Source organism: Chiloscyllium punctatum, chromosome 49 (assembly GCF_047496795.1).
Source record: "Chiloscyllium punctatum isolate Juve2018m chromosome 49, sChiPun1.3, whole genome shotgun sequence".
NCBI lineage: Eukaryota > Metazoa > Chordata > Chondrichthyes > Orectolobiformes > Hemiscylliidae > Chiloscyllium > Chiloscyllium punctatum.
This window is the reverse complement of record NC_092787.1, coordinates 13,433,603-13,459,067: the sequence shown is the minus strand read 5'-3', so window position 1 is coordinate 13,459,067 and position 25,465 is coordinate 13,433,603. Positions and strand designations below refer to the sequence as shown.

Below are 25,465 nucleotides of genomic sequence, written 5' to 3'. Positions count from 1 at the left end.
GGATAGTTTTTGGATTGCATATTATGTTGATCCAAATTTTATTCGTGTTTTCTGTCTTTGCCAGGTTTAGTTTTTGCTATGATCCTTGTTTGGAGAATTTGCCAGGCATGCACTATGCACCCTCCACGTATTCATCATTCTCTCTATTTCCTTCATCATGCCAAGCAGTCTTGGATGTGATTCCCCACCTTTCCCTCAAGTTGGAATCTGCTTAGTATGTGCCTGAACTTTCTTTCTTAAAGAACTCGTATTACAGTTTTTGAGGTCAAAACTTGATTCCATTTTCCTGAGCCCAGATATCTTCTTACCCCGTTGAAGTTATCCCTCTTCCTACGTAGATGTTCTACTTTAAATTGTTCCTGATTCTTCTCCATTGCTAAATTAAAATGTATGGTTGATGATCCCTCTTATACAAATGTTCTCCCTCGCTCGGTTGGTGCACCTTATCAGATCCAGCAATAATTCCTTCCTAAATTGAAACAGAAAGTTCTGGAGAAGGCTCAGCAGGTCTGGCAGCATCAACAGAGTCAATCTGGACTCCAAATGTTAATTCTCTTTCTCTCTCTGCAGATGCCATCAGATCTGCTGAACTTTTTCCAGAACTTTCTGTTCTTATTTCAGATCTCCAGCATCCATGGTATTTTTCTTTCATATATAGCTTCGTTCCAGTGGGACAAAAAAATGTATTGATTAAGAAGGCTTTCCTGAAAACACTTAGAAATTCTTCTCTCTACTTGACCTTTACTCTAAAATTATCCCAATCAACAGCTGGGTAATTAAAACATTATCCTAGTGTGGGTGCAGTGATCTGAAACATTTTCTGTGTGCTAACCTCTGATGAATAGAATCTAGATGGCGCACTTAACATAGAAACATAGGAGGTAATAGGAGCAGGGGTAGGCCATTGGCCACTGAGCCTGCTTTACCACTCAATATGATCATGGCTGACCAATGTGCTCAGTACCCAGTCCCATTCTCTCCCAACATCCCTTGATCCCTTTAGCCATTAGAGCTATGTCTGCCTCCTCCATGAGAAAATGTAATGTGTTGGCCTCAACCACTTTCCACAGGCTCCCCATTGTCTAGGTAAAGAAATCCCTCCTTATTTCAATCATAAAGGTTTATCCCTTATCCTTAAACTGATGGCCCCTTGTTCTGGATTCCCCCACAGTCGGGAACATCTTTCCTGCATCTACCCTGTCTAGTCCTGTTAGAATTTTATATGTTTCTCTAAGGTATTCCCCCCGCCGCACTCCCCGCCCCCCCCCTCCCCCCCCTCCCCCACCACCACCCCCATTCTTCTAAATTTCAGTGAATGCAATCCTAACCGATTCATTGTCTGCTCATGTCAGTCCTGCCATCCCAGGAATCAGGCGAAAGTGAGGGCTGCAGATGCTGGAGATTAGAGTCGAGAGTGGGGTGCTGGAAAAGCACAGCCGGTCAGGCAGCGTCATAGGAAGCAGGGGAATCGACGTTTCGGGCAAAAGGTCTTCAGTAGGAAAGGCTGACAAGGGCTTTTGGTCAAAACGTCGATTCTCCTGTTCCTCAGCTGCTGCCTGACCTGCTGTGTTTTTCCAGCACCACGCTCTCGACCCACATCTCAGGAATCAGTCTGGTAAACCTTGGGCACCCTGTAGCTCTAACCATTGCCCCACTACCGGGATGTCTGCTCCATCTCGACACCACTGCAGGAACTGATGTTAGAATGGTGTAGCGATATCCTCCCCACCTGAGTGCATTAGCAACTTCCATGCAGCACTCCAGTTGGTGTTGTTTTGCATTCATTCACACAGCCATTTCCAGGAGGCCGGGTGTCAAATGTATTTCTGTGAGAAACATTCTTTGGGGTGAAATGACTGGAGATGTTTCGTTCCATTTGTAATCAAAGGCTTTGTAGAAGTATTTCTTAACAATGTTATGTTGTGATCATCGGAAAAGGTAAGGATACGTTGTTTAAAATGTTTTATTTCTTTTCTTGTTGCATCTTAAATGCTGCTGGCTGGAGCCAACAAAACAAACCTGTCTGATTAATGTTCTAATGTATGTGTAATCCCATCAAATTAACTGATGTATATGTTCGGTGAGTCTTGCTCCAAAAGTCATTTTCGTTACTCTGGAGAATTTCTGCTGAAGCTGTCTTCTAATTTGTCTTGATACTGTCTATAACCTAACCTGAAGCCATCATTTATCAGTGGTGAGGCTGGCTTCACTTTTCATTGAAGGCAGGCACCAGGCCAAGACTGTTAGATAACCCGGTCCCAAAAGACGCTATGGCAATCCCTTTATTTTGGGTATTTACTTTCTACTTCAGAATAATATTAGGATGCCGGTTACAACAGCAGGGTAGACAAATACAAACAAGATCCCACACATTGTTGCCCACGCAACATGAATCCTGATATTAAGATGCTGCCTAACTAAACACAGGAATGGTTTGAAGATTTCTCCACAAATAGCAGAGGTTATTGCATGGATGATGTAAGTACCATCGAGTCAGGGTGCCAAGTGGCAAACTGCACTTGTCAGCAAGGGGGAAGCATTAACTTAGAGTTTCAAACCTAACCTGCCATCTCTTAACCTGCTGCCTGGCTTGCTGTGTTCTTCCAGCTTCCAGCTACCTTGGATTCCAACATCTGCAGTTTTTTAAAATCTCTTAACATTGGACAAGAGCATGAGGAAACAGTCAGGCACACAGAGTCATGGAACCTTACAATGCTGAAGGATGCCATTCATCCCATTGTGTCTATGTCACCTCTTTGAAAGAGCTATCCAACCTACTGTGCGGAATCAGGCCATTTGGCCCATCGAGTCCACACCAACCTTCCAAAGAGCATCCCACCCCAGCTCTCTAACCCCACATTTCCCATGGCTAATCAACGTAGCCTGCATATTGTGGGCAATTTAGCATTGCCAATCCACCTGACCTGCATATCTTTGGACTGTGGGAGGAAACCGGAGCACCCGGACCAAACCCACACCGACACGGGGAGAATGTGCAAACTCCACATAGACAGTTGCCCGACATTGGAATTGAACGCAGGTCCCTGGTGCTGTGAGGCAGCAGTGCTAACCACTGAGCCATCGTTCCACCCAATATCGAACAACTCCATAACTGTCTCTATTCCAAGGAGAAGCAACCTCAGCTTCTCTCCATAGTACTGGTGTCTCTCGTTCCCAGTATCATTCTAATACACCTCCTCAGCACCAGGTGCAACAATGGTATTACCAACTATGGTAATGCCATTGAATTTCAAGGGGCAATGGTTAGGTTGTCTTGTTTTGGAGATGGTTTGTGTCTGGCAATTATCTGGCATGAATGTCGTTTGCCACTTGTCAACCTATACCTGGATATTGTCCAGCTCTTGGTGCATTTGGACATGGACTGCCTCAGTATCTGAAAAGTCATAAATTATGTTGAACATTGTGGATTCATTGGTGGATTCGTTCCCAGTTCTGTCCAAAGGTCACTGGTGAAACAGCTGAAGATGGATTGGGCCCAGAATATGACCCTGAAGATCTCCTGCAGAAATGTCCTGGAGCTAACCTCTCATAATCGCAATCATCTTTATTGCTGAATCTCCCCACTGTCAACATCCTAGGGGTTACCACTGACTAGAAGCTGAATTAACCATTTAAATACTACAGCTACAAGAGCAGGTCAGAAGCTAGAAATCCTGCAGTGAATCCTTCTGACTCCTCAAACCCTGTCCACCATCCACAAGGCACAAGTAAGGGGTCTGATGGAATACTTCCCACTTGCCTGGACAATTGCAGCTCCAACAACATTCAAGGAGCTTGACAACATCCAGGGCAAAGCTCCTCATTTGATTGTGCCAGATATTACTCTAATTCCCCCGAAACTCTATAGTCTTACTCGGGTTCCTTGCCACGCCAAGTCACAAGCAACCCTGATATCAAGGGCTGTCACTCTCCCCTCACAACTGGAGTTCAGCTGCTTTGAACCAAAATTATAATGAGATCAGGAGTCGAGTGGCCCTTCTGGGACCCAAACTGAGTGTCAGTGATCAGGTTATTACTGAGAAAGTGCTGTTTAATTGCACTCTATCATTTCACAAACAACTGAAAGTAGACCGTTGGGCAGTATTTGGCCAGGTTGGATTTTTTTGTCCTGCTTCTGGCTTCAGGACATACTTGGGCAATTTCCACATTGTCAGGTAGATGGCAGTGTTGTAGCTGTAATGGAACAGCTTGGTTGGGCAGCGGCAGGTTCTGCAGCACAAATCTCAATACCATTGACGGAATGTTGTCAGGGCCCATACTCTTTGCAGTATCCAGTGTCTCCAACTGTGTCTTGGTGCCATAAAGAGTGAATCAAATTGGTCAATGACTGGCATCTGCCATGCTGGGGATCTCTGGAGTATGCGAGATGGATCATCCACTCGACACTTCTGGCTGCAGGTTGTTGTAAATGCTTCAAACTTATCTTTTCCACTGATGTGTTGGACTGCCATATCATTAAGGGTGGGATATTTATAGAAACCCCTCCTCCACCACTCAAGACCGGATGCGGTAGGACTACAAAGCTTAGATCCAATCGATGGATTGTGGGATCACTTCGCTCTATCACCTGTTGCTAATGCTGTTTGGCATAGTCCCATTTGTTAGCCTCACCAGGTTGGCACCTATCCCTCAGGTACTACTCCTGGCATGCCCTCATGCACTTTCCATTGAACCAGGGTTGATTCCCTGGCATGATGGTAATGGTTGAGTGGGGGATATGCTGGTCTATGAGATTGTAGATCATGCTGGAGAACAATTCTGATGCTATTAATGGCCCCCAGCACCTCGTGAGTGCCCAGTCTTGAATTGCTAGATCTGTTCGAAGTCTGTCCCATTCAGCGCAGTGACAGTGCCATACAAGACAGTGGAAGTCATTCTTAATGTGAAGGTGGGACTTTGTCTCTGCGAGGACTCAGTAGTGGTCACTTTTACCGATACTGTCATGGGCAGATGCATCTGCAGCCAGCAGATTATAAAAATGTGGCCAACTATTTTTTCCCTTTCTGTTTTCGGTTCCCTCACCACCGCCTGCAGACCCAATGTTGCAGCTTTGACCTTTAGGACCCAACCAGCTCAATCAGTGGTGCAACAGCTGAGCCTGTTGATGTTGGACATTGAGGACTTTCTGCACCTTTGTCATCCTCAGTGCTTCTTCCGAGTGTTGTTCAACATGGAGAAGCATAGGGTTATCAGCCGAGTGAGAATGGTACATAGTGATCAGCAGGAAGGTTCCTTGGCACACTTGGCCTGATTGCTGTGAGATCCGTCCCGGGGCAACTTCCTCTGACTATATACCACGATGCTCCCAACTCAGTTGGGCTCTCCTTTCTGTGGGCCAGACTTGCTCAGGGATGGTGATGGTGCTATCTGGCATATTGTAAGATATAAATCTGTGAGTCTGACTGTGTCAGGTTGTTGTTTGACTAGGCTGGGAGACAGCTGCCCCAATTTTGGCACTAGCCCCCAGATGTTGGCAGGAGGGCATTGCTGAGTTGATAGGGCTGATGTCATTCCTGGTCACTGCCGGATGATCCGTCCATTTCCATTCTGTAAAGACATTCAATAAATTGATGGGTTTTTGTGACTATGGTTTCATAATCATAATTAGATTTGTTTCTTGTTGTTTAGTGTTGAGTTGAAACCTGGGTCATCAAAAACATTTCCTGAGCTTCTGCATGACTCATCCAACAACAATACCATCACCTCCCCTGTGGCTTAGCCTGCCATTTCCAAAGACCTGTACACGTGAACCCCCAAGATCTTTTTGTGCCTGCAGTCCTTTTAAAATATTGTCGCCTGGTTAATATTGCCACTTCATCCATGAGCCCTCAGTATTGGCTTTCATCTTCCACGTCTCTCCCTGTCGCACAGTCTGTTTACCTGGCAGCTGCTGCTGTTTTCTCCCCATGCACTTCCAAGTATTGTGTCATGGGCAAGCTTTGAAATTGTGCCCTGTAGTCTGCATCATAAATATATATCAGCAAGAGCAATTGTCTTAATTACCCATCCCTGGGATTACACCTGCAAACTTCCCTCCAGTTTGATAAATGACTGTTCACCACTGCTGTCTGCTTTCTGTCATGGAGCCAATGTTATATGCATGCTACCACTGCTCTTTTAATCCCAAGGGCTTCAATTTTTTTTTGCATCTATTATGAGGCCCTTTATCGAGTGCCTTTTAAACATCCATATATTCATCGTCATCCTCACTGTCGTCATCCGGCGCCATTATTTAAGGATATACCTGGATCAATTTTTGTCTGACACAATACAACACCTATGAGTGCTATCCACCATTTACAAACTCATGGTTAAATCACGCAATTAATTTTATCTTAGATTATGACATCTGCTAATTTCCCCTGCAGCAATGCTAGGCCTGTATCAACCCGGTTTATGGTTTATGCCTTTTTTTTTGTTAAAGAGCATTGTAATGTTTGCATCTCAGCAGCCCTCTGGCTCAGCCTCCGTAACCAAGGTGGGACTGAAAGATTGCAGTGCAGTGTGCATTACAACTTACTTCAATCTATCAGTCACAAGTCAAGTTGCATCATGGCTGGGGGCCATTTTCTCAGCATTGGCTTGGTGTCCTTTGCATGCATATGCAAAGAGGTTAATGCTTGTGTGGGACAAACTCACCAGCGGGAACCAGATGGGCCAAATGGCCTGTTTCTGTGCTGTGTAGTCAATGTAATTCTGTGTAAGTAAGAATGGATGTAATTCACTGGGTGTTTAAAAGTACAAATGATGAATTTATTCTGGGATAAAACACAATAACTTTCACTCTATCATAACAGGATGACCAGGATGAGTTTACCAGATCCTTGGGTCATTTTCCAGCCAGCAGCACATTGGATGAAGGAGTAAAGCCTTTTACTTGCTCAAAAAGAAGGAACAACGTAAAGTGTTTTTGTCAAAAGAAATCATAGCTATGTTTAAAATATTTTGTTCCATTCTGTTTGCTTGAATGCTTAAGTTGTGTCAAGTTAATGAAAATAATTACCTGTGTGCTAATATCTCAATGTTTGCGTCCAGGAAATGCACAATATCATAGAATTATAGAATCCCTACAGTATGGAAGCAGGCCATTCAGCCCATCGGGTTTACACCAACTGTCTGAACAGCATCCCAGCTTGAGCCTGTCCCCTACCCTATCCTGTAACCTTGGATTTCCCATGGCTAGTCCACCGAGCCTGATCAAGCCTGGACACCATGGGCAATTTAGAATGGCCAATCCACCTACCCTGCACATTTTTGGATATAAGCTCCAGTGTTTCACTGAGCAGTTTATTCTTGCTCCAGTAAGTCAGACCTAGTTTCCTAGATTTATCCTAGCATCCCTGCATTGAATTGTAGGGCTGAATGGCCTCCTTCTGTGCCTTATGATTCTACAGATAGGGAGAAAATAGGAATAAGGAGCTTTCCATGAATTGTTTTTGTGTACCTTAAGATTTTATTTAATGGCTTATTTTTATATTAACATCTTCAAACTTGTTTTCAAGGTGCAAGCAAATGAATAGGATAAATATACCAAACCATAAACAGGGCAGCAAGTCTCCCCAGTATCATATTTAACACGAAGAAGTATAATATGGAATATAGCTGGATGTAACAATGATTCCCCTTTCATATTTGACTTATTGAGAATTTGAGGCATTTGGATGAGTATATGAATAGGAAGGGTTTGGAGGGATATGGGCCGGGTGCTGGCAGGTGGGACTAGATTGGGTTGGGATATCTGGTCAGCATGGACGGGTTGGACCGAAGGGTCTGTTTCCATGGAAAAAAGTGAGGACTGCAGATGCTGGAGATCAGAACTGAAAAATGTGTTGCTGGAAAAGCGCAGCAGGTCAGGCAGCATCCAAGGAGCAGGAGAATCGACGTTTCGGGCATAAGCCCTTCTTCAGGAATGAGGAAGGCGTGCCAAGCAGGCTAAGATAAAAGGTAGGGAGGAGGGACTTGGGGGAGGGGCGTTGGGAATACGATAGGTGGAGGGAGAGTAAGGTGAGGGTGATAGGCCGGAGAGGGGGTGGGGGCGGAGAGGTCGGGAAGAAGATTGCAGGTCAAGAAGGCGGTGCTGAGTTCGAGGGTTGGGACTGAGATAAGGTGGGGGAGGGGAAATGAGGAAGCTGGAGAAATCTGCATTCATCCCTTGTGGTTGGAGGGTTCCTACCTCCTCTACATTGGGGAGACAGGCCGCCTACTTGCGGAACGTTTCAGAGAACACCTCTGGGACACCCGCACCAACCAACCCAACCGCCCCGTGGCTCAACACTTTAACTCCCCCTCCCACTCCGCCAAGGACATGCAGGTCCTTGGCCTCCTCCATTGCTAGACCATGGCAACACAACACCTGGAGGAAGAGCGCCTCATCTTCTGCCTAGGAACCCTCCAACCACAAGGGATGAATGCAGATTTCTCCAGCTTCCTCATTTCCCCTCCCCCCACCTTATCTCAGTCCCAACCCTCGGACTCAGCACCGCCTTCTTGACCTGCAATCTTCTTCCTGACCTCTCCGCCCTCACCCCCCCCCCCCCCCACCCCCACCCCCGGCCTATCACCCTCACCTTAACCTCCTTCCACCTATCGCATTCCCAACGCCCCTCCCCCAAGTCCCTCCTCCCTACCTTTTATCTTAGCCTGCTTGGCACACCCTCCTCATTCCTGAAGAAGGGCTTATACCTGAAATGTCGATTCTCCTGCTCCTTGGATGCTGCCTGACCTGCTGCGCTTTTCCAGCAATACATTTTTCAGGTCTGTTTCCATGCTGTACATCTCTATGACTCTATGACTCTAAAACTCTGTTTTAAATGTACCCTTTTCTTGCTGGGCTGAGCAATGAACATGGGGAAGATTTCCTGTCTGCACTGGATGTAATTAAATTGGAGATATGCACTTTTATAAATGGGTTTGAAATTTTGTGCAGAAAAGGACTTGCCCTTGTTGACCCAATGCAAGGGCTCAACTTCGACCTCTCCACCCATTGGAATGAACCCAATAAAGCAAATAGGAATCATCATGCTGTCCTTCAGAGTGACATTTCCTTACTAAGATCATCTAAACGAGATTGAAGCTTTTCTACACGTTTCCATGTAAGATGCAACAATATATCGAGTTTCAGATACACCTTCAGACTCTGTGATTTGTTTGAACTTTGGATGCTAATGTAAAAGATTGCCATCCAATCAGAGTTAAAAATCACCCAACACCAGGTTATAGTCCAATAGGTTTATTTGGAAGCACTAGCTTTCAGAGTGCTGCTCCTTCATGAGGTGATTGTGGAGTATAAGATCATAAGACACAGAATTTGTAGCAAAAGTTTACAGTGTGATGTAACTGAAATTATATATTGAAAAAAACCTGGATTGTTTGTTAAGGCACCCATCTTTTAGAATGACCATGTCTCACACAGGGCACCTCACACCTTCAATACATTATCTGGGCCGATATGACACCAATTGTTAAAGTTCACTTGAGAATGCAACTTTTAAAAAGGTTCTGGGATTTACATATGAAAGAACTGAAACCAACATGGTATGAGCATCTGTTTGTGTATACATGTGGGTGTATGGGCATGTATTGTGTGTATACATGTGTGTGTGCATGTGTGTGTATGAGTGTGTGTATGTCTACAAGTGTGTATGCATGTGTATGTATGAGCGTGTGTGTGAGTGTACGTGTGTGTATAAATGTGTGTATACAAGTATGTGTCTGTGTATGAGTGTGTGTGGGTATTTACAATAGAGTGTGAATGAGTGTGTGTGTGTGCGTGTGTATACAATTGTGTGCGTGTGTATGTGTGTACACCAGTCACTTGCATAGCACCGGATCTTCTGGTAAACCCTGCTTTTAAATGTTAATTTATGCTGGTTGTACTGTGGAGATAAGTTGACATTTCAAGAGATGCAGATATGTGAGCACTCCGTTTTGCAGAATAATTCCAGCCTATCCAAGGTGGATGGCTGGGTGTGGGAGAGAGTTTGGGGCAGGGCAGATTGGCTTTTGCATTTGCTGTTCAGCTGGGCAATCAAACCTGGCACTGCCACCGATGCCAACATCCCACAAACAAATCAAATGTTTGTGGGCAGTGTCCTCTGTCAATCGAAGAACATTGGGCATCTGCTGTAAGGGAGGTCTAAACCTATATGTATGTTAGAATGTGCTCGAAGGCAGCACAAGAAGCTGCAAACCAGTACATGTCGGCACAAAGAAAGTGTTGAGTTTGTGAGAAAGCTCTTGATCCACCATTCGGTGGCAGGATCATTCTAATATACAAGTTAAAAGTGCTCATTCTAGCTTTCAGCTTCAAAAGAGTTAATTTATGTTTTGAAGTTATTTAAATGAATGCTTTCACGTGTAGCACCAGCCCATTCTGGTCACTGTTTGATAATCTCAATTGCATTCTTTGTGTACTTTACCTTCCAGCCCTGGGAGCCTCAATGTTTCTGCAGCAATTTCCCCTTCGAAATCATTTGCAGTGATTCCTGGGGACAGTCGTTACTAATCTCCACAGACGCTGGAGTGCTATTGTTAGACGGTTAGTCACTGTGTCGTAATGTCATTTGCACATGCATTGCTATTGTCTGTCTCTCTGCATTGTTGGTTCACACAGTTCATATCAATATTTATTGCAGTCAGAATGGAGTACTCACACAGTGAGGATGAAGTGCACAATGTGCATGTACAGCACAATGATGAATAGACTGACTTATTCTCTTTGATGTTGTGACTGTAGACTTTGTGAATGTACCCAACAAGCACATTCCAAATAATGACTAGAGCTTCTTGCAATGTGCACCATTAACATTTGTAGCACAGCATATGTAACTGGGATTTTCACACAGAATGGATGAACAAAATATTTGTGGCTTCTATCTTTGACACTGAATAACATTGTCACTATTGTGAAGCCTAATTCTGTTTGGGAATACACAAGGGAAGCCAGTATGCTTTCACAAGCTGCTTGCACTTGTTTATCATGAGGCCAATTAGTGACTGGTTTTTGTGATGCGCACCTTATAGCGGGCTGACACTACAGTAAACACATTGCTGAAAGGTTCTCGGAGCTTGTACGTGCACATTCACACCTACACATCCATTCACAATCTCACCATCCATTGAAGCGTCGAAAGTTTTCATGGTGGAGAACGAGGTGATTCAGCCCATCATGCTTGCACCCACTGAAAACAACCTTAGCCCCCATTCTCATCTCACTCTCCAATAGTTAGTGCATAGCCTTGTGGATGACAGCACTGAAGGCGCAGATCCACACTCAACCCTCAAACTGAGCAGTGAGTTCCAGATGCCCACCAACCTCTGGGTGAAAAGGGTGTCTTCATGTCTCCACTAATCACTGCATGCTCTAATCTTTCTACTGATCACAAATACTTACACACAGACACATGCCCCCACTCAAATATATGTCCACACAGCCACATACACATGTGTATTCATGTGATCACATGACGAGAGCACGTGCATGTCTGCATCCACATTGAACTCTGTTTTTCATCCATTTTCTCCTTGGTTTTACAAACTTGAAAATGAGTGTGAACCAAGTCATTAATCTTTCCTTAATACATTGGTATTTAACAATAAACCTCTTGTTCTCTCCGACAGAAGATTAGGGAGTTTTCAAATCACCTTTGAACTAAGTAGCTTCAAATCTACTAGAAATAAAGTGGATTGACATTTGATTGAGACTAGTTGTTGGTAATGAAGCCCTGCGTCTGGTGATTGGAGGGTTTGACAGGGTTAAGTGACTATGAGGAAAGGGCTACAATTTGATTGTTTTGCCTCCCTCCTAAGGGGCAGTTCACTTTTACAACAGTGTGAATGGTGAAGGGTGCTGACTATTCTCTGAGCCCACAGAGGTATTGGATATGATCACAGTTGAGGTCCAGCCTGGGTTGTTTCTCTCTGCAGTTAGCTCCAAATACAAGCTTCAGCTATTTTTTCTTTTCTTAAAAAAAAATGCCATTAACGTTGTACTTTTATACCTTTGATTCAACCTGCAAATCCAACCCTGTATTCCTAGTACAGCAGGGAGTTAGGCTGGAGGCTGCTGACATTGCACATTGTGTCAAGTGAGACTTTAACCATCACCTTTAACTCTCCGAGATTGATAAATATTTTGCCCTTGTTTTCTTTCCTTACTGGAAACACTGGCAGCATCTGTGGAAAGAAAAACAGACTTAATGTTTCAAGTCCAATGTGACTCTTCTTTGTAAAATTAAAACTGAAATATCAGCGGCTGCTAGTAATCAGAAATAAAAAACAGAAGTTGCTGGAAAAGCTCAACAGTTCTGGCAGTGTCTGTGGAGAGAAATCAGAGTTAATGTTTAAGGTCCAATGACCCTTCCTTCCAAGGACACAAACGTTTTCATGGTGGAGAACGAGGTGATTCTGTTTTGGACTGTTTTTCTGAAGAAGGCATATTCAATGCAAACATTCTCTCTCCACAGAGGCTGCCAGATTTGCTGAGTGTGCCCAGCACTGTCTGATCCTATTTCCGATTTCCAGCATCCTTGATGTTTTTGGTTGCTATTTTTTTTGGTTTTACCTTAGACTCATTGGGTAAAGGTGAATTTATTTTAATGTGTATTGGACCTGTCTAACTTCAACATTGACTGTTTTGACACTGTTTCTTCATATAGAGGGGCAGAGCCCCCTGCCAGTCTTTGACAGGAGCCTGCCAGTGAAACAGATGGACATCTTGGAAGCTCAGGATCTCCTGCTCACGAGAGCAGACAAAGGTAAACTCCAGAAGGACTGATCAAACTGGTCTGGCCTTTGGCAGAGTGAGAGCACAAATTTTTGTGGCATGTGGACACAGTTATCTCACTTGAGGAGCTAGAGGCTTACTGGTAATGTTGTTGGACTGATAATCCAGAGGCCCAGGTTAATGCTGTTGGAGATGGTCAAAATCCCACTGCGGCCCCTGATGAAATTTCAATTCAACCAATGAACAAACCTGAAATGTAATGCTCACCTCAGAAATATTAGCCATGACAACCATAATTGGTCATTGTAAAGGACTAATGCCTCTCAGAGAAGGAAATCTGCTTCCTAACATGGTCTTGCCTAATAGTGATTCCGAAACCCCATAACTAGTGTGGCTTACTCTTAACTATCCTCTGAAAAGGCCCTAACAAGTCACTGAAGCAGTCCGTGTCCAAATGCATCAAGACCTGGACAATATCCAGGTTTGGGCTGACCAGTGGCAAGTAATATTCACACTATCCAATTGCCAGACAATGGCTATCTACAACAAAAGAGAATCTGACCATCTGAATCTCTCACTATCAACATCCTGGGAGTTACCGTTGACCAGAAACTGAACTGCACTAGCCATATAAATACAATGGCTACACAAGCAGATCAGAAGCTCAGAGTCCTCACCTCCTGACTCCCCAAAGTCTATCCACTATTCTACAAGGCACAGGTCAGGAGTGTGATGGAATGCTCCCTGCTTGCCTGGATGGGTGCAGCTCCAACAACACTCAAGAAGCTTGACATCATCCAGCCCACTTGATTGACACCACATCCACAGACATTCACTCTTTCCACCACTGATGCTCGTGGCAGCAGTGTGTATTAACTACAACATGTCCTGCAGAAATTCATCAAAGGGCCATAGACAGCACCTTCCAATTCACAAATTGTTTTTCAGTCAATCACAGAACACCCATTCATGGGGACAGTCCAGGTTTGGATTATTGTGTCAATTACAAAGAAATAATCTGTAATCTACAAACTGTTTTGAAACAATAAATCTTACCATATATTTGACGTTTATGATATGTATATAGGAATAGCTTTAAAAAATGAGGCAATGATATTAGTTTATAGTTTCAAGCTGCATTTGGAAGAGTTTACAATTCCATTCAATTGTTTCAAAGAGCATCTCTTGCTACTGGTTTTTGAATCCAAGATTCCAAACACAGGAAGCGATAATGTATCCCCCAAGGTCATATTAGTTACAAGAGCTTTAGAAGCGTTATTATGATCTCTGCACGATCATGCCCACAAACTCAAAAGGGTGTTTGTCATGTTTTATAAAGTTAATGTGGCCCTGACGAATGGCAGAGCCTTAGCAGCTTTGAAGTCGGGTAAGTTCGTGTAAACATGTACTTAGGACAAATTGCAGGCCTTATGTGGAACTTCTCAACATTATTCACTTTGTAACTGAGATGCTATCAAGATCGGTCCTGCTGTCTGATTCTTCCTCTGAAAGTGACTGGTGAAAACTGTCAAATGTCCTGGAAGGGTGAAGATTTAAAACTTGCAGAAATGGGAGGGGAGATCAGAAAATTGATCTCCACAACAATGGCTGATTGCATTGCAAACTATAAAGCAACCCTTAGTTTTGGGGGAACACTTGTGGTGTAGTAGTAGTGTCCCTTCCTCTGAGCCAGGAGACCTGAGTTCGCATCCTATCTCCTCCAGAGGAGTGTCATAACATGTCTGAATAGATTAGTTAGAAATATTCAGAGCAACACTTTGATGCCATCAGAATAGGAGCAGGCCATTCACTCCCTCAAGTCTGTCCTACTATCCACCCTTGGAGCAGGTTCACAGCTCCTTGAAAGCAGAGTTGCAGGTAGATAAAATAGTGAAGAAGGTGTTTGATATGCTTTCCTTTATTGGTCAGAGCACTGAGTATAAGAGTTGGGAGATCATATTGTAGCTGTACAGGACATTGGATAGGCCACCTTTGGAATATTGCGTCCAATTCTGGTCTCCCTGCTATAAGTAGGAGCCATAAAACGAGAAAGAGTTCAGAAGAGATTTACGAGGATGTTGCCAGGGTTGGAGGATTTGAGCTATTGGGAGAGACGGAACAGGCTGGGGCTGTTTTCCCTGGAGCGTCGGAGGCTGTGGGATGACCTTATAGAGGTTTATAAAATCATGAGGGGCATGGATAGGATAAATAGACAAGGTCTTTTCCTTGGTGTCGGGGAGTCCAGAACTAGAGGGCATAGGTTTAGGGTGAGAGGGGGAAAGATACAAAAGAGACCTAAGGGGCAACTTTTTCACGCAGAGGATGGTACGTGTATGGAATGAGCTATCAGAGGAAGTGGTGGAGGCTGGTACAATTACAACATTTCAAAGGCATCTGGATGGATATATGAATAGGAAGGTTTTAGAAGGATATGGGCCAAGTGTTGGCAAATGGGACTGGTTTCGGTTGGGATATCTGGTTAGCATGGACAGGTTGGACTGAAGGGTCTGTTTCCATGCTGTACATCTCTATGACTCTATGACTATTACTATGACTAGGTTCCTGACTGATCTGCCCCAAGCCTTAACTCCTCTTTTGTTCCAGCTCCTCATAGCTGTCGGCTCCCTGATGTAACAAAAATCTATCCACCTCCCATTTAAATACTTTCAGCAATCTAACCTCCACAACCTTCTGAGGTAGAGAATTCCAGATATTTATTACCCTCTGAGGGAAGAAATTCCTTTGCTTCTCAGTTTCTCATCAATGTCTCTGTATTCTGTAAATGTGTCCCCTAACTCAGGATTTCCCCCCCCAGTGTAGACACCTTCTCAACATCTACCCCACCAAGTCCCCTCACAATCTTGTACATTTCATTAAGATTACCCCTCATTCTTCTAAGCTGAAATGAATAAAGCCTAAATAAAAACTGAAATAAATGCAGCTACTGTAAATCAGAAACAAAAACAGAAGTTGCTGGAAAAGCTCAGCAGGTCTGACAACATTTCTGAGGAGAAATCAGCATTAATGTTTCAGTCCAGTGTTTCTGTGCTGTACACCTCTATACTCCATGACTCTATAACTTGAGGAAGGGTCACCAGACCCGAAACGTTAACTTTGATTTCTCTTTGAATAAAGGCCTAACCTGTTTAGCCATTGTTAATAATGTTGCCCCTTTCCATCCCATGGATCAGCTTGGTGCATCTCTTTAGAATTGCCTCAAATGCCAGTATACTCTTCCTTAAGAATGGTCTCCAAAACTGCACCCTGTACTCCCAGTCTCACCAAGATCTTGTATATTTGTAATGAGAGTTTCCTGTCTTTTACTCCAATGCCCTGAGAAATAAAGAGCAAAATTTCATTTGCTGCTGTACTGTACCCCTCACCCTTCTCAACGTATCTGCAGCTTTCAAAACCGCTGACTGTCATATCCTCCTGCTGGAAGGTACTGTCCTTGTTTCTTTCCATCCTTACCAACCACGATATAAAGGTTGAAGGATAGAAGGAAGAGGCCACATTGTTTGTCTCGATATTTGCCGTGGGCGGCACGGTGGCACAGTGGTTAGCACTGCTGTCTCACAGCACCAGAGACCCGGGATTCAATTCCCGCCTCAGGCGACTGACTGTGTGGAGTTTGCACATTCTCCCCGTGTCTGCGTGGGTTTCCTCTGGGTGCTCCAGTTTCCTCCCACAGTCCAAAGATGTGCAGGTCAGGTGAATTGGCCATGCTAAATTGCCCGTAGTGTAGGTAAGAGGTAGATGTAGGGGTATGGGTGGGTTGCGCTTCGGCGGGGTGGTGTGGACTTGTTGGGCCAAAGGGCCTGTTTCCACACTGTAAGTAATCTAATCTAATCTAATCTAATTCTCGAATCACCCAGTTCAGGGATGTTATTACACATTTCTGGAACAGCTGAGATTTGATCCCAGACACACAGCACACGCCGGCTGTGTGCTGTTTGTGTCCATCCTTTCACGCTGAACTGGAGTACCGGTGTAAAGCCAAAAACAGGTTGCAGAATCACAGAGTCTCTACAGTACAGATAGAGGCCATTTGGCCCAACAAATTTACACTGACCCTCCAAAAAGCACTTTACCCAGATCCACCCCGTCCCCACATTTACTCTGGCTAATCCACCTAACCTGCGCATCCCCAGACACTATCGGACAATTTACCATGGCCAGTCTGTTGGGACTGCGAAAGGAAACTGGAGTACCCAGAGGAGTCCCACATAGACACTGGGAGAATGTGCAAACTGCACACTGACCGTCACCTGGAGGCTGGAAGCGAATCGGGGTCCCTGGCGCTGTGAGGCAGCAGTGCTAACTATGGAGCCACCTGAAGGTAGCCTGGGTGTGTGAAAATCTCAGCAGTGCCATAAATTCATGAACAGGACCAATGGCTCCGCTGTGCTGTGTCATGCAAATTTATTGAAACAGTCCACCATTTAAAGGGGAGCAGTATTTATGAGAAAGTTCTTGCTAAAAACACAATCCATTTTGAATGATAATGTGTGATGGCGTGTAGCAATATGTGTCACCTCATTGGCCTTTTTCCAAATCTAGGCTTACCCCGTCCTGGACGTCTACAGGATCTGCTGCCAATTGATGCCTGGAAGTCAACATTTTAGGTCCACATCCTGCTGCTACTTGTATTAACCAAATGCCAGGCGAGGGACTCACCCTGGAGGGAATGTGGCATTGCCTAATGGCTTCCAGAATGGCTGCAGATGGCTGGCCCCTTGACTTGAAGCCCTCCCTGGTTTATCAAGGGTCCCAGCATTGGAAAGTCGGGAGCGGGTGGCAGCGTTATGCTGGGAAGGTCTCCCTGCCTCTGACCTTGTGACCCCCAGGGTCACCATGGCCCAGGGTCCAGCCAAAGTCCAGGACCTCAACTGCCTGCTGCCAGCCACTGGAACCACTGTCCTTTAATTGGTCGGCATCACCCAATGGGAGAGACTTCCCAGGTCCATGGCCCACCCAGTACCTGCAGCCCGACTTGTGGTTTCACATTGCCTCACTGTGCCACACTGGGCTTTGCAGTGAAGTTTGCAAAGTCTGCCTTTACTGCTTTGTCTGCCATTGAAGCTGAGTTCAATGTGTTGCTTCGCCCCACAGGGAAAGATGCACGTCTGTTTGTCTTTAGACTGAGCGCAGTCAAGAAAGTTCTGGAGGAGAAGCAACTGGTGAAGAGCAAATCCGATTGCAAGGACAACAAGCTTGAGAAAACTAAGGGTAATTCTCCTTAATATTTGGTTTTATTTGCAGTAGGTTTCTCACATGGAGGCTTAGTGAGATTTTCTATACACTGCTTTTTCTCCCAACAAATGTACCACAGACCAGGAGTAGAGATCCCGCTGCACATTTCATTTCTCATGGGATGTGAGTGCCACAGGCAAACGTAGAATTTATTACCTTTCCGTAATTGCTGATGACAAACTAATATTGCCTTGTTGAACTATTGCAGCAAATTTGATGAATTACACCTAAAGTGTTGTTTGGGAAGGGAGTTTCAGGATTTTGACGCAGTGACACTGAAGGAGCAGCAATATACGTCTGAGTCAGGATGGTGTGTGGCTTGGAGGGGAACTTGCAGATCATGTGATTCTTGCCTCCTGCAGATATTTTATCTCATGCTGCAGTGCACATGTTGTCATCTGTAACAATCAAAACTAGGAAGTGGATATCGTGGTATTAAAGAATCCAACAGATGTTTATTACAGGTAGCTATTGTGCATAATTATTACATTATTCCATTCACAAGCAAATCAGTGTCTGGGCTTGTACTAAGCTATTCTATTACCCAGAGTATCATGATTCAAGTGACCCGAGGTAAGATGGAGTCTGAGAACTTTATACTCTCAGGTCACACGCTGTGATACAGCGATGATATCATTAGTATGGCTCTAAAAGGCACACTGACATATTGAATCTCTTAAATGTACACTAATATAACATGCCTCTTAAAAGTGTAAATGTCATCATAGTCCTACCAGACCTTAGGGATGCTCTCAGAAAGAGAGATGGTAGTGGTTTAACCTGAGAGTCATCCTGTCTCAGGGGAGGAGAGAGGTTGAGGAGGAGTGTCCTTCATGGTAACCCTAGCCAGAGGGAGAGTTAAACCCACACTGTTGGTGTCATTCTGCATCACAACTGAGCTAACTGATCTTCATCTTAAAGGTGCACTGACATTCTGTGCTTCTTAAAGGTAAACTGACATACAAACTGTGAGATATAACACTGTAGTAGGTGATGGTGTTCCCCTTCTCCTGGCTAGTACAGCTTGCAGGTACTTTGGGTAAATGGTAGGCACTGCTGCCACTGTCTGCCCAATGTTGGAGAGAGCTTTTTGCTTCATCTGTGGGATATGAGCGTCGCTAGCTGGCCAACATTTATTGCTCATCCCAAGTTGCCCTTGAGAAGGTGGTGGTGAGCTGCCTTCCTGAACCGCTGCAGTCCACCTGCTTTGGGTTCACCCACAATGCCCTTAGGGAGGGAATTCCAGGATTTTGACCCAGTGACAGTGAAGGAATGGTGATGTATTTCCAAGTCAGGGTGGTGAGTGGCTTGGAGAGGAATATGAAGATGGCAGTGTTCCCATGTATCTACTGCCTTTGTCCTTCTTGATAGAAGTGGTCTTGCATTTGGAAGGTGCTGTCTGAGGATCTTTGGTGAATTTCTTCAGTGCATTTTGTAAATAGTACACACTGCTGGTACTGAGCATTGGTGGTGGAGAGAGTGGATGCATGTGGATTTGATGGCCTATCAAGCGGCTGCTTTGTCCTGGATGGTATCAAGCTTCTTGAGTGTTGTTGGAGCTGCACCCATCCAGGCAAATGGGGAGTATTCCATCACACTCCTGACTTGTGCCTTGGAGATGGACAGGCTTTGGGGTTCAGGAGGTGAATTACTCACCGCAGTATTCCTAGCCTCTGACCTGCTCTTGTAGCCACTGCGTTTATGTAACAAGTCCATTGAGTTCCCGGTCAATAGTAATCTCCAGGGTGTCGATAGTGGGCCATTCAATGGTGGTAACACCATTGCATGACAAGGGGCAGTGGTTACATTGTCTCTTATTGGTGATGATCATAGCCTGGCATTTGTGTGGCATGATTGTTACTTGCTACTTTAAACAAGAATAATTGTTTGGTGAAACTGTTTTACTCCAGTATGTCATAGTGTATGTGGAAGGATCATTAGGAACCTTTGCTCCTTTTCAGAACAAAACAAGAAGATATCCTTTGAGTTCAAGCTTGCTAACCAGCTCTGAGCTTGTGGAAGCTGCACTGTTTGAGATATTAATACAATAATCATATCACATGGGACTTACTCAACAAATGTAGAATTCAAATCACATTTGACATAACAGACCTCTTAAGATGCATTTGCAATATATAGTGGAGGAAGGGCAATTAGGGATGGACAATAAATGCTGGCCTAGTTAACAGTATGAACTGCTGAAGAAAAGATCTGCAGAACACCATTTTAATAGCAGCATCAAACATTTATTTGTACTTTTAAATAGGAGTCAGAAGGTGCTTCTGAACCTGGTTCGGCATTTACTCAAGAGTCCAACAATCATTTCACAGTTTCTATCAGGTCAAAGGTTTTAAAAGGTCAAAGGTTATGGAATTGGCATTCTGTCCCAAACATTAATTGGAAATGAACTTCACTGTTTTTAGTTTAGTTGCTATTTTCTTGTAGAATTTACTGTTGTTGGGCCCTGGGAATGTACAAATAGTTCCAGGCTGTCCTTTGGATTGTACCATTACATTGATTGGGAGGGGAGGGGGGTCTCCAGGAGTGTGCCAATATGGGAGGACTTTTTTTTTCCCCACGTTGAAAACCCTTGGAACCACTCAAAGAATTACAAAAGATTGGACTTTCAAATTTTCATCATTTGAAACGTCCAAAGGGTAGATTGTTTGAAAGCCAGTGTAATTGGCAGGGACCTTGTGGGACAAAGTGCCTTCAGTGTGTGTGATGCTAAAGTGTCCCTGTGTTGCAGCTGACCACTAGTCTTCAGTTCTCTATTGTTCTTCCTCAAAAGGCTGCCATTTATACGCCATTAACACCCACCACGGCACGGAACTGCGGGTCATCGTCGCCATTCGCAACAAGCTGCTCCTCATTACGAAGAAAAACCTCAGCAGGTCCAACAGCTTCCCCAGCCCCCAGACACCTGCAGAGTCACCCGTGGAGGAATTCCAGTACATTAGGGTAAGACTGGGGTCATTGGCTCACCGTCGGGTAATGCCAGCTGGATTCTTGGAGCTTTGCTTGCCATTCTGTATCATGGATGGCCAGAGTGGGGCCTTCATGAACACAGTGCTGCATCTCCCTGAGGACTGAAGTTGATAGAACCCTGTTCAGGTAGCCCACATCTACATTCCTTTGATTAGAAGGAGCTCTAATTGAGAGAATCTGTAGATTAAGGGGTTTTTGACAGGCCCCAATGTTGACGAAGAGCTGGCATCTTATCATGAATCAGGGACAATCTTGCATTTTGCTCATGACGCCCCTGATAGATATACAAAGGAGACTGATAGAAATGTCTGCATAAGTACACCTTGTGGAAATTCAATGGAGGTACACCTTGCCCATGCATAGAGTTGAGGAGATCTACAGCAGAGCAAAAGGTCTGCCAGCCAGCCAGCCATGACCACCTAATAATTGGAATCCCATTTTTCCAGCATTCCACCTGACTCCAAGCCCATTGTTTTATTAGTGATTGAATTGAAGCGATTTTTGAATGGTGCTCTCACCTCGGGCTGGGGGGAGAAGGCAGGTTGGGGTGCTGGTGAGGGTGGGGGTGCAGGGGAGGGTGGGGTGGGGGTGATAGTGGGGGTACAGAAAATGCAGCCAGGGCATTACTGTGGGGCATTGGTGGATGACTGGGGTTGGGGTGATCAGGAGAATTGTCTGCTATTGCCTGCACGCCCCACCCAGGTAGGCAAAAGAGGGTCTACGGGCCTCGCTGGAACACTGGTGATCAGACCTGCTCCTGGGTTGCTTGCCTCAATGGCAACTAAACATCACGACAGGAAACTGAAAGCCAACTGGAAAATACCAACAGGCCTCCAGTTGCAAGTGTGAGTAAGGCCCCAGGGGGTTTAAGGGTGTACCCAGTGTGTGGGGCCACACAACCCTGTGTGTTCATGACCCAGCTCCTCCAATGGCAGGCACCAGCATCCTCAGGTTCCCATCTGGCTCCTCCACAAACCCAACCCAGAAAATCCTTCTCCTTATGTTCTTTCAAGGAAGGCCAATTTTTCCCTGAGGGGCTCGTCTCCTTTTCCTCTTGAACGTGATCATCCTGAAGGATAAAATAACAATAGCTCACTTACCAAAGAGAATGATGACTGTGCCTTTTGGTTTTAAGAGGAAATAAATTAATTCACTTGCATCTGATTGATTTTGATTTCTCCTATAAACCTAAAGGAGTATCTGCTGGACTGAGTGAACAGCAGTCCCAGTACAAGGCACACTCCAGGACGAAGTGACAGAATCAAGTTGTATCACTGAAGGAGTGCTGCATTATTGGAGTTGCCTTCTTTTGTGTAGAACCTTAAACCAGGGCCACATGTGGTTGTTCAAGTGGAAGTAACAGATGCCAACCTGTTGTTTGAACCAACCCTGAATCAATGCTGTCAGAAACAAGAATTAAACTTTAGTCTCAATGCTGCAAGTGGAATTTGGTGCAAATTGACTGCAACATATGATTAAAGTGCTCACACAGTAATCCATCGAACATGTATTAACTGCAGCTTTTCTTACTTTACAACAACAATGACATATACTGAGTACGTCATCGGCTAGAAAGAATTTGAGGCTCCAATGGTTGTGTGAAGATTGCTATTAAATGCAAATCTTCATTTTTATTGGCTGTGAAAAGAAAGATGTGCATTTATATTGCACCTTGCATGACTATAGGAATCCCGAAGCTTTTATAGTCCATGAAACACTTCTGAAGAGTGTTCCTTGTTGTAATGTAGGAGATGTGACAGCCAATTTGTGAATAGCAAGTATCTAAACAGCAATGTGGTACTGACCAGATGATATATGTTCTTACAGTACTGGCTGATGGATATGTACTGGACAGGACTCCAGTGATAACATCCCTGTGCTTTTTTTAAATAGAATCCCTACAGTGTGGAAACAGGCCCTTTGACCCAACAAGTCCACCCCAACTCTCTGCAGAGTAACCCACCCATAACTATTGCCCTATATTTACCCCTGACTAATCACCTAACCTAGGTAGCCCTGAACACTATGGGCGATTTAGCAAGGCCAATTCACCTGACCTGCACATCTTTGGATTGTGGGAGGGAAACCACAGCACCCGGAGGAAACCCACACAGACACGGGGAGAATGTGCAAACTCCAGACAGATAGTCACCTGAGGTTGGGATTGAACCCAGGTCCTTGGCACTGTGAGGCTGCTGTGCTAACCACTGAGCCACCTTTGTAGCCTCTTTCATATCCACCTAAGAGAGCAGATGGGGTCTCAGTTTAAAGGCTTATTAAAATGCATGACATGAAGGCTCTGAAAATACAGCACTTTAGGAAGAGTCTTGGGTTCATGACCTTCTGACTCAGAGTCAAAAAGCACTTTTAAGCCTATTGGAAAAATCATAGGCTAGGATAGCTTAGAAGGTCATTCAGCCACTGAAGTCTGTGTTGGCTCTTTTGAAGAGCCCTGCTTTTTCCCCACATCACTGCGATTTCTTTCTGTGGACATGGAGTTCTTCCTTTCCTTCCTGCTTCCCATGAGGTAATCACCTTGCCGTCTTGGTCTGTTCACAGGAAATATGCTTGTCGGACCCACCCATCGTAATGACCCTGGTGGATGGACCCACTGGAGAAAATGACAACCTCATCTGCGTTGCATACCGCCACCAGTTTGACTTAGTGAACGAGAGCACGGGGGAGTCTTACAGACTGCACCATGTTGATGCGAGCAAGGTGAGCTTACAGCTTGAGGCATGCAACTGGCCAGAGGAGACCCACAACCCCATTATTTAAACTCACGTCCTCTTTATTTAAGTCTACGTCCTTACCAGAGCTCACTCATGCTTGACACAGAGAATCTTCAACCTCCCTAAAACCACATGGGCTGTTGTACAAGCTTAAGGGAAGATTAGATTAGATTCCTCACAGCATGGAAACAGGCCATTCGGCCCAACCAGTCCACACTGACCCTCTGAAGAGTGATCCACCTAGACACATTTCCTGACTAATGCACCTAACACAATGGGCAATTTAGCATGGCCAATTCACCCGGCCTGCACATCTTTGTGAGAGGAAACCCCCGCTGACACTGGAAGAACGTGCAAACTGGAGAACCTGGAGGAAACTCATGCAGACACTGGCAGAACATGAAAACTTCACACAGACAGTACCTGAGGCTGGAATTGAACCTGAGTCCCTGGCACTATGAGGCAGCAGTGCCAATGAAAAGACAGTGAGAACATCTCTAACAGTGCCTTTAAGTATGAAGTGAAGGGAAGGATCAGGAACACTGTTCAAGGGCAGCCTGAAAATCTGAAGCATTACTCAGTTCCCTATGTCTGGTTGCACTTACACATTTGATAAAGATAACATTTCCAATTCAGAAAGGCAGTCCTTTTTTCATAAAGCTGATGAGGATGTTACTGAATTATCTTCTAAGTCTAGCATGATTTTACGTAATGGTGAAATGCATTGCCTGGCTTACAGCCAGTCCACTGCCCAGGAATCACGACAGACTATAGCTTCTGGCTGCCTTTAATTAGATCAAGGTGCAAGTTAAAGTGCATAAGAATGACAGGGATTTATTCTACAGCATGGAATTTACATATCTCCTAATAAGTAAACAGAAAATGTTTTGATTTATATTGAATTGTCAGTGTCTGGTAGCAGAAAAGGATATGTTGACATGCCACCCTTTGTTCTGATGAATAAACAACCTCAGACTATTAAATATAGGGGCGGCATGGGGGCTCAGTGGTTAGCACTGCAGCCTCATATCACCAAGGACCCGTGTTTGATTCCAGCCTCAGGTGACTCTGTGTGGAGTTTGCACATTCTCCCTGTGTCCGTGTGGGTTTCCTTTCATAATCCAAAGATATGCAGGTCAGGTGGATTGACCATGCTAAATTGTCCATAGTGTTAGGTGCATTGGTCCGGGTGGGTTGCTCTTCGGAGGGTCAGTGTGGACTTGTTGGACTGAAGGGCCTGTTTCCACACTGTAGGGAATCTAATCTAATCATTCTTGTTAACAACCAGAACAAACTACCGCAGCTACTGGAAATAAGTACAAGAAGTCCCAGAACAAAAATTAAGGCAGCATCTATGGAGAGACAGAAATGTTTCAGGTCAGACCTTTTAATCTCGTCCCTTTTTGGAAACGAATTCTCCTCTGATTTTATACCTATCATCTTTGGGATACTAATTCAGAGCGAATGGAAAATTTTATATATCCATGGCATCTCCTGGGTGTAATATACCTGAATTAGAGGCAGGATAAAGTTCCTCTATAATGCACCTCAGCTGCCAACCTCTCAGGATGCTTGCTCCTTTTCAATTTCCATATCTTTAGACTTGTCTGAGTCACATAAAAGAGAAAAGAAGACTTACTTTTATCTAGCACTTCTCACAGCCACCAGATATCCTAAAGACTTTACAGCCAATTATGTATGGTTCCATAAAAACAAAATACTATCAATATTGGAGATCAAAAATAAA

The 25,465-nt window shown here is 44.6% G+C and overlaps 1 protein-coding gene across 9 annotated transcripts in view; it reads left to right on the top strand.

Annotated features, from left to right (window-relative positions):
- Nucleotides 1-25,465, top strand: part of garnl3 (GTPase activating Rap/RanGAP domain like 3) — a 443,924-nt gene that overhangs the window by 360,208 nt on the left and 58,251 nt on the right. For 6 of the 9 annotated variants that reach the window (XM_072565740.1, XM_072565739.1, XM_072565738.1 and 3 more), the window contains 6 exons: nucleotides 6,819-6,920; nucleotides 10,447-10,558; nucleotides 12,678-12,776; nucleotides 17,858-17,974; nucleotides 20,790-20,959; nucleotides 23,546-23,704. In XM_072565740.1, coding sequence (XP_072421841.1) covers nucleotides 6,819-6,920; nucleotides 10,447-10,558; nucleotides 12,678-12,776; nucleotides 17,858-17,974; nucleotides 20,790-20,959; nucleotides 23,546-23,704 — 759 coding nt within the window. The remainder of the gene's footprint in view (nucleotides 1-6,818; nucleotides 6,921-10,446; nucleotides 10,559-12,677; nucleotides 12,777-17,857; nucleotides 17,975-20,789; nucleotides 20,960-23,545; nucleotides 23,705-25,465) is intronic. The other 3 variants (XM_072565743.1, XM_072565744.1, XM_072565741.1) reach the window with 1 other exon arrangement.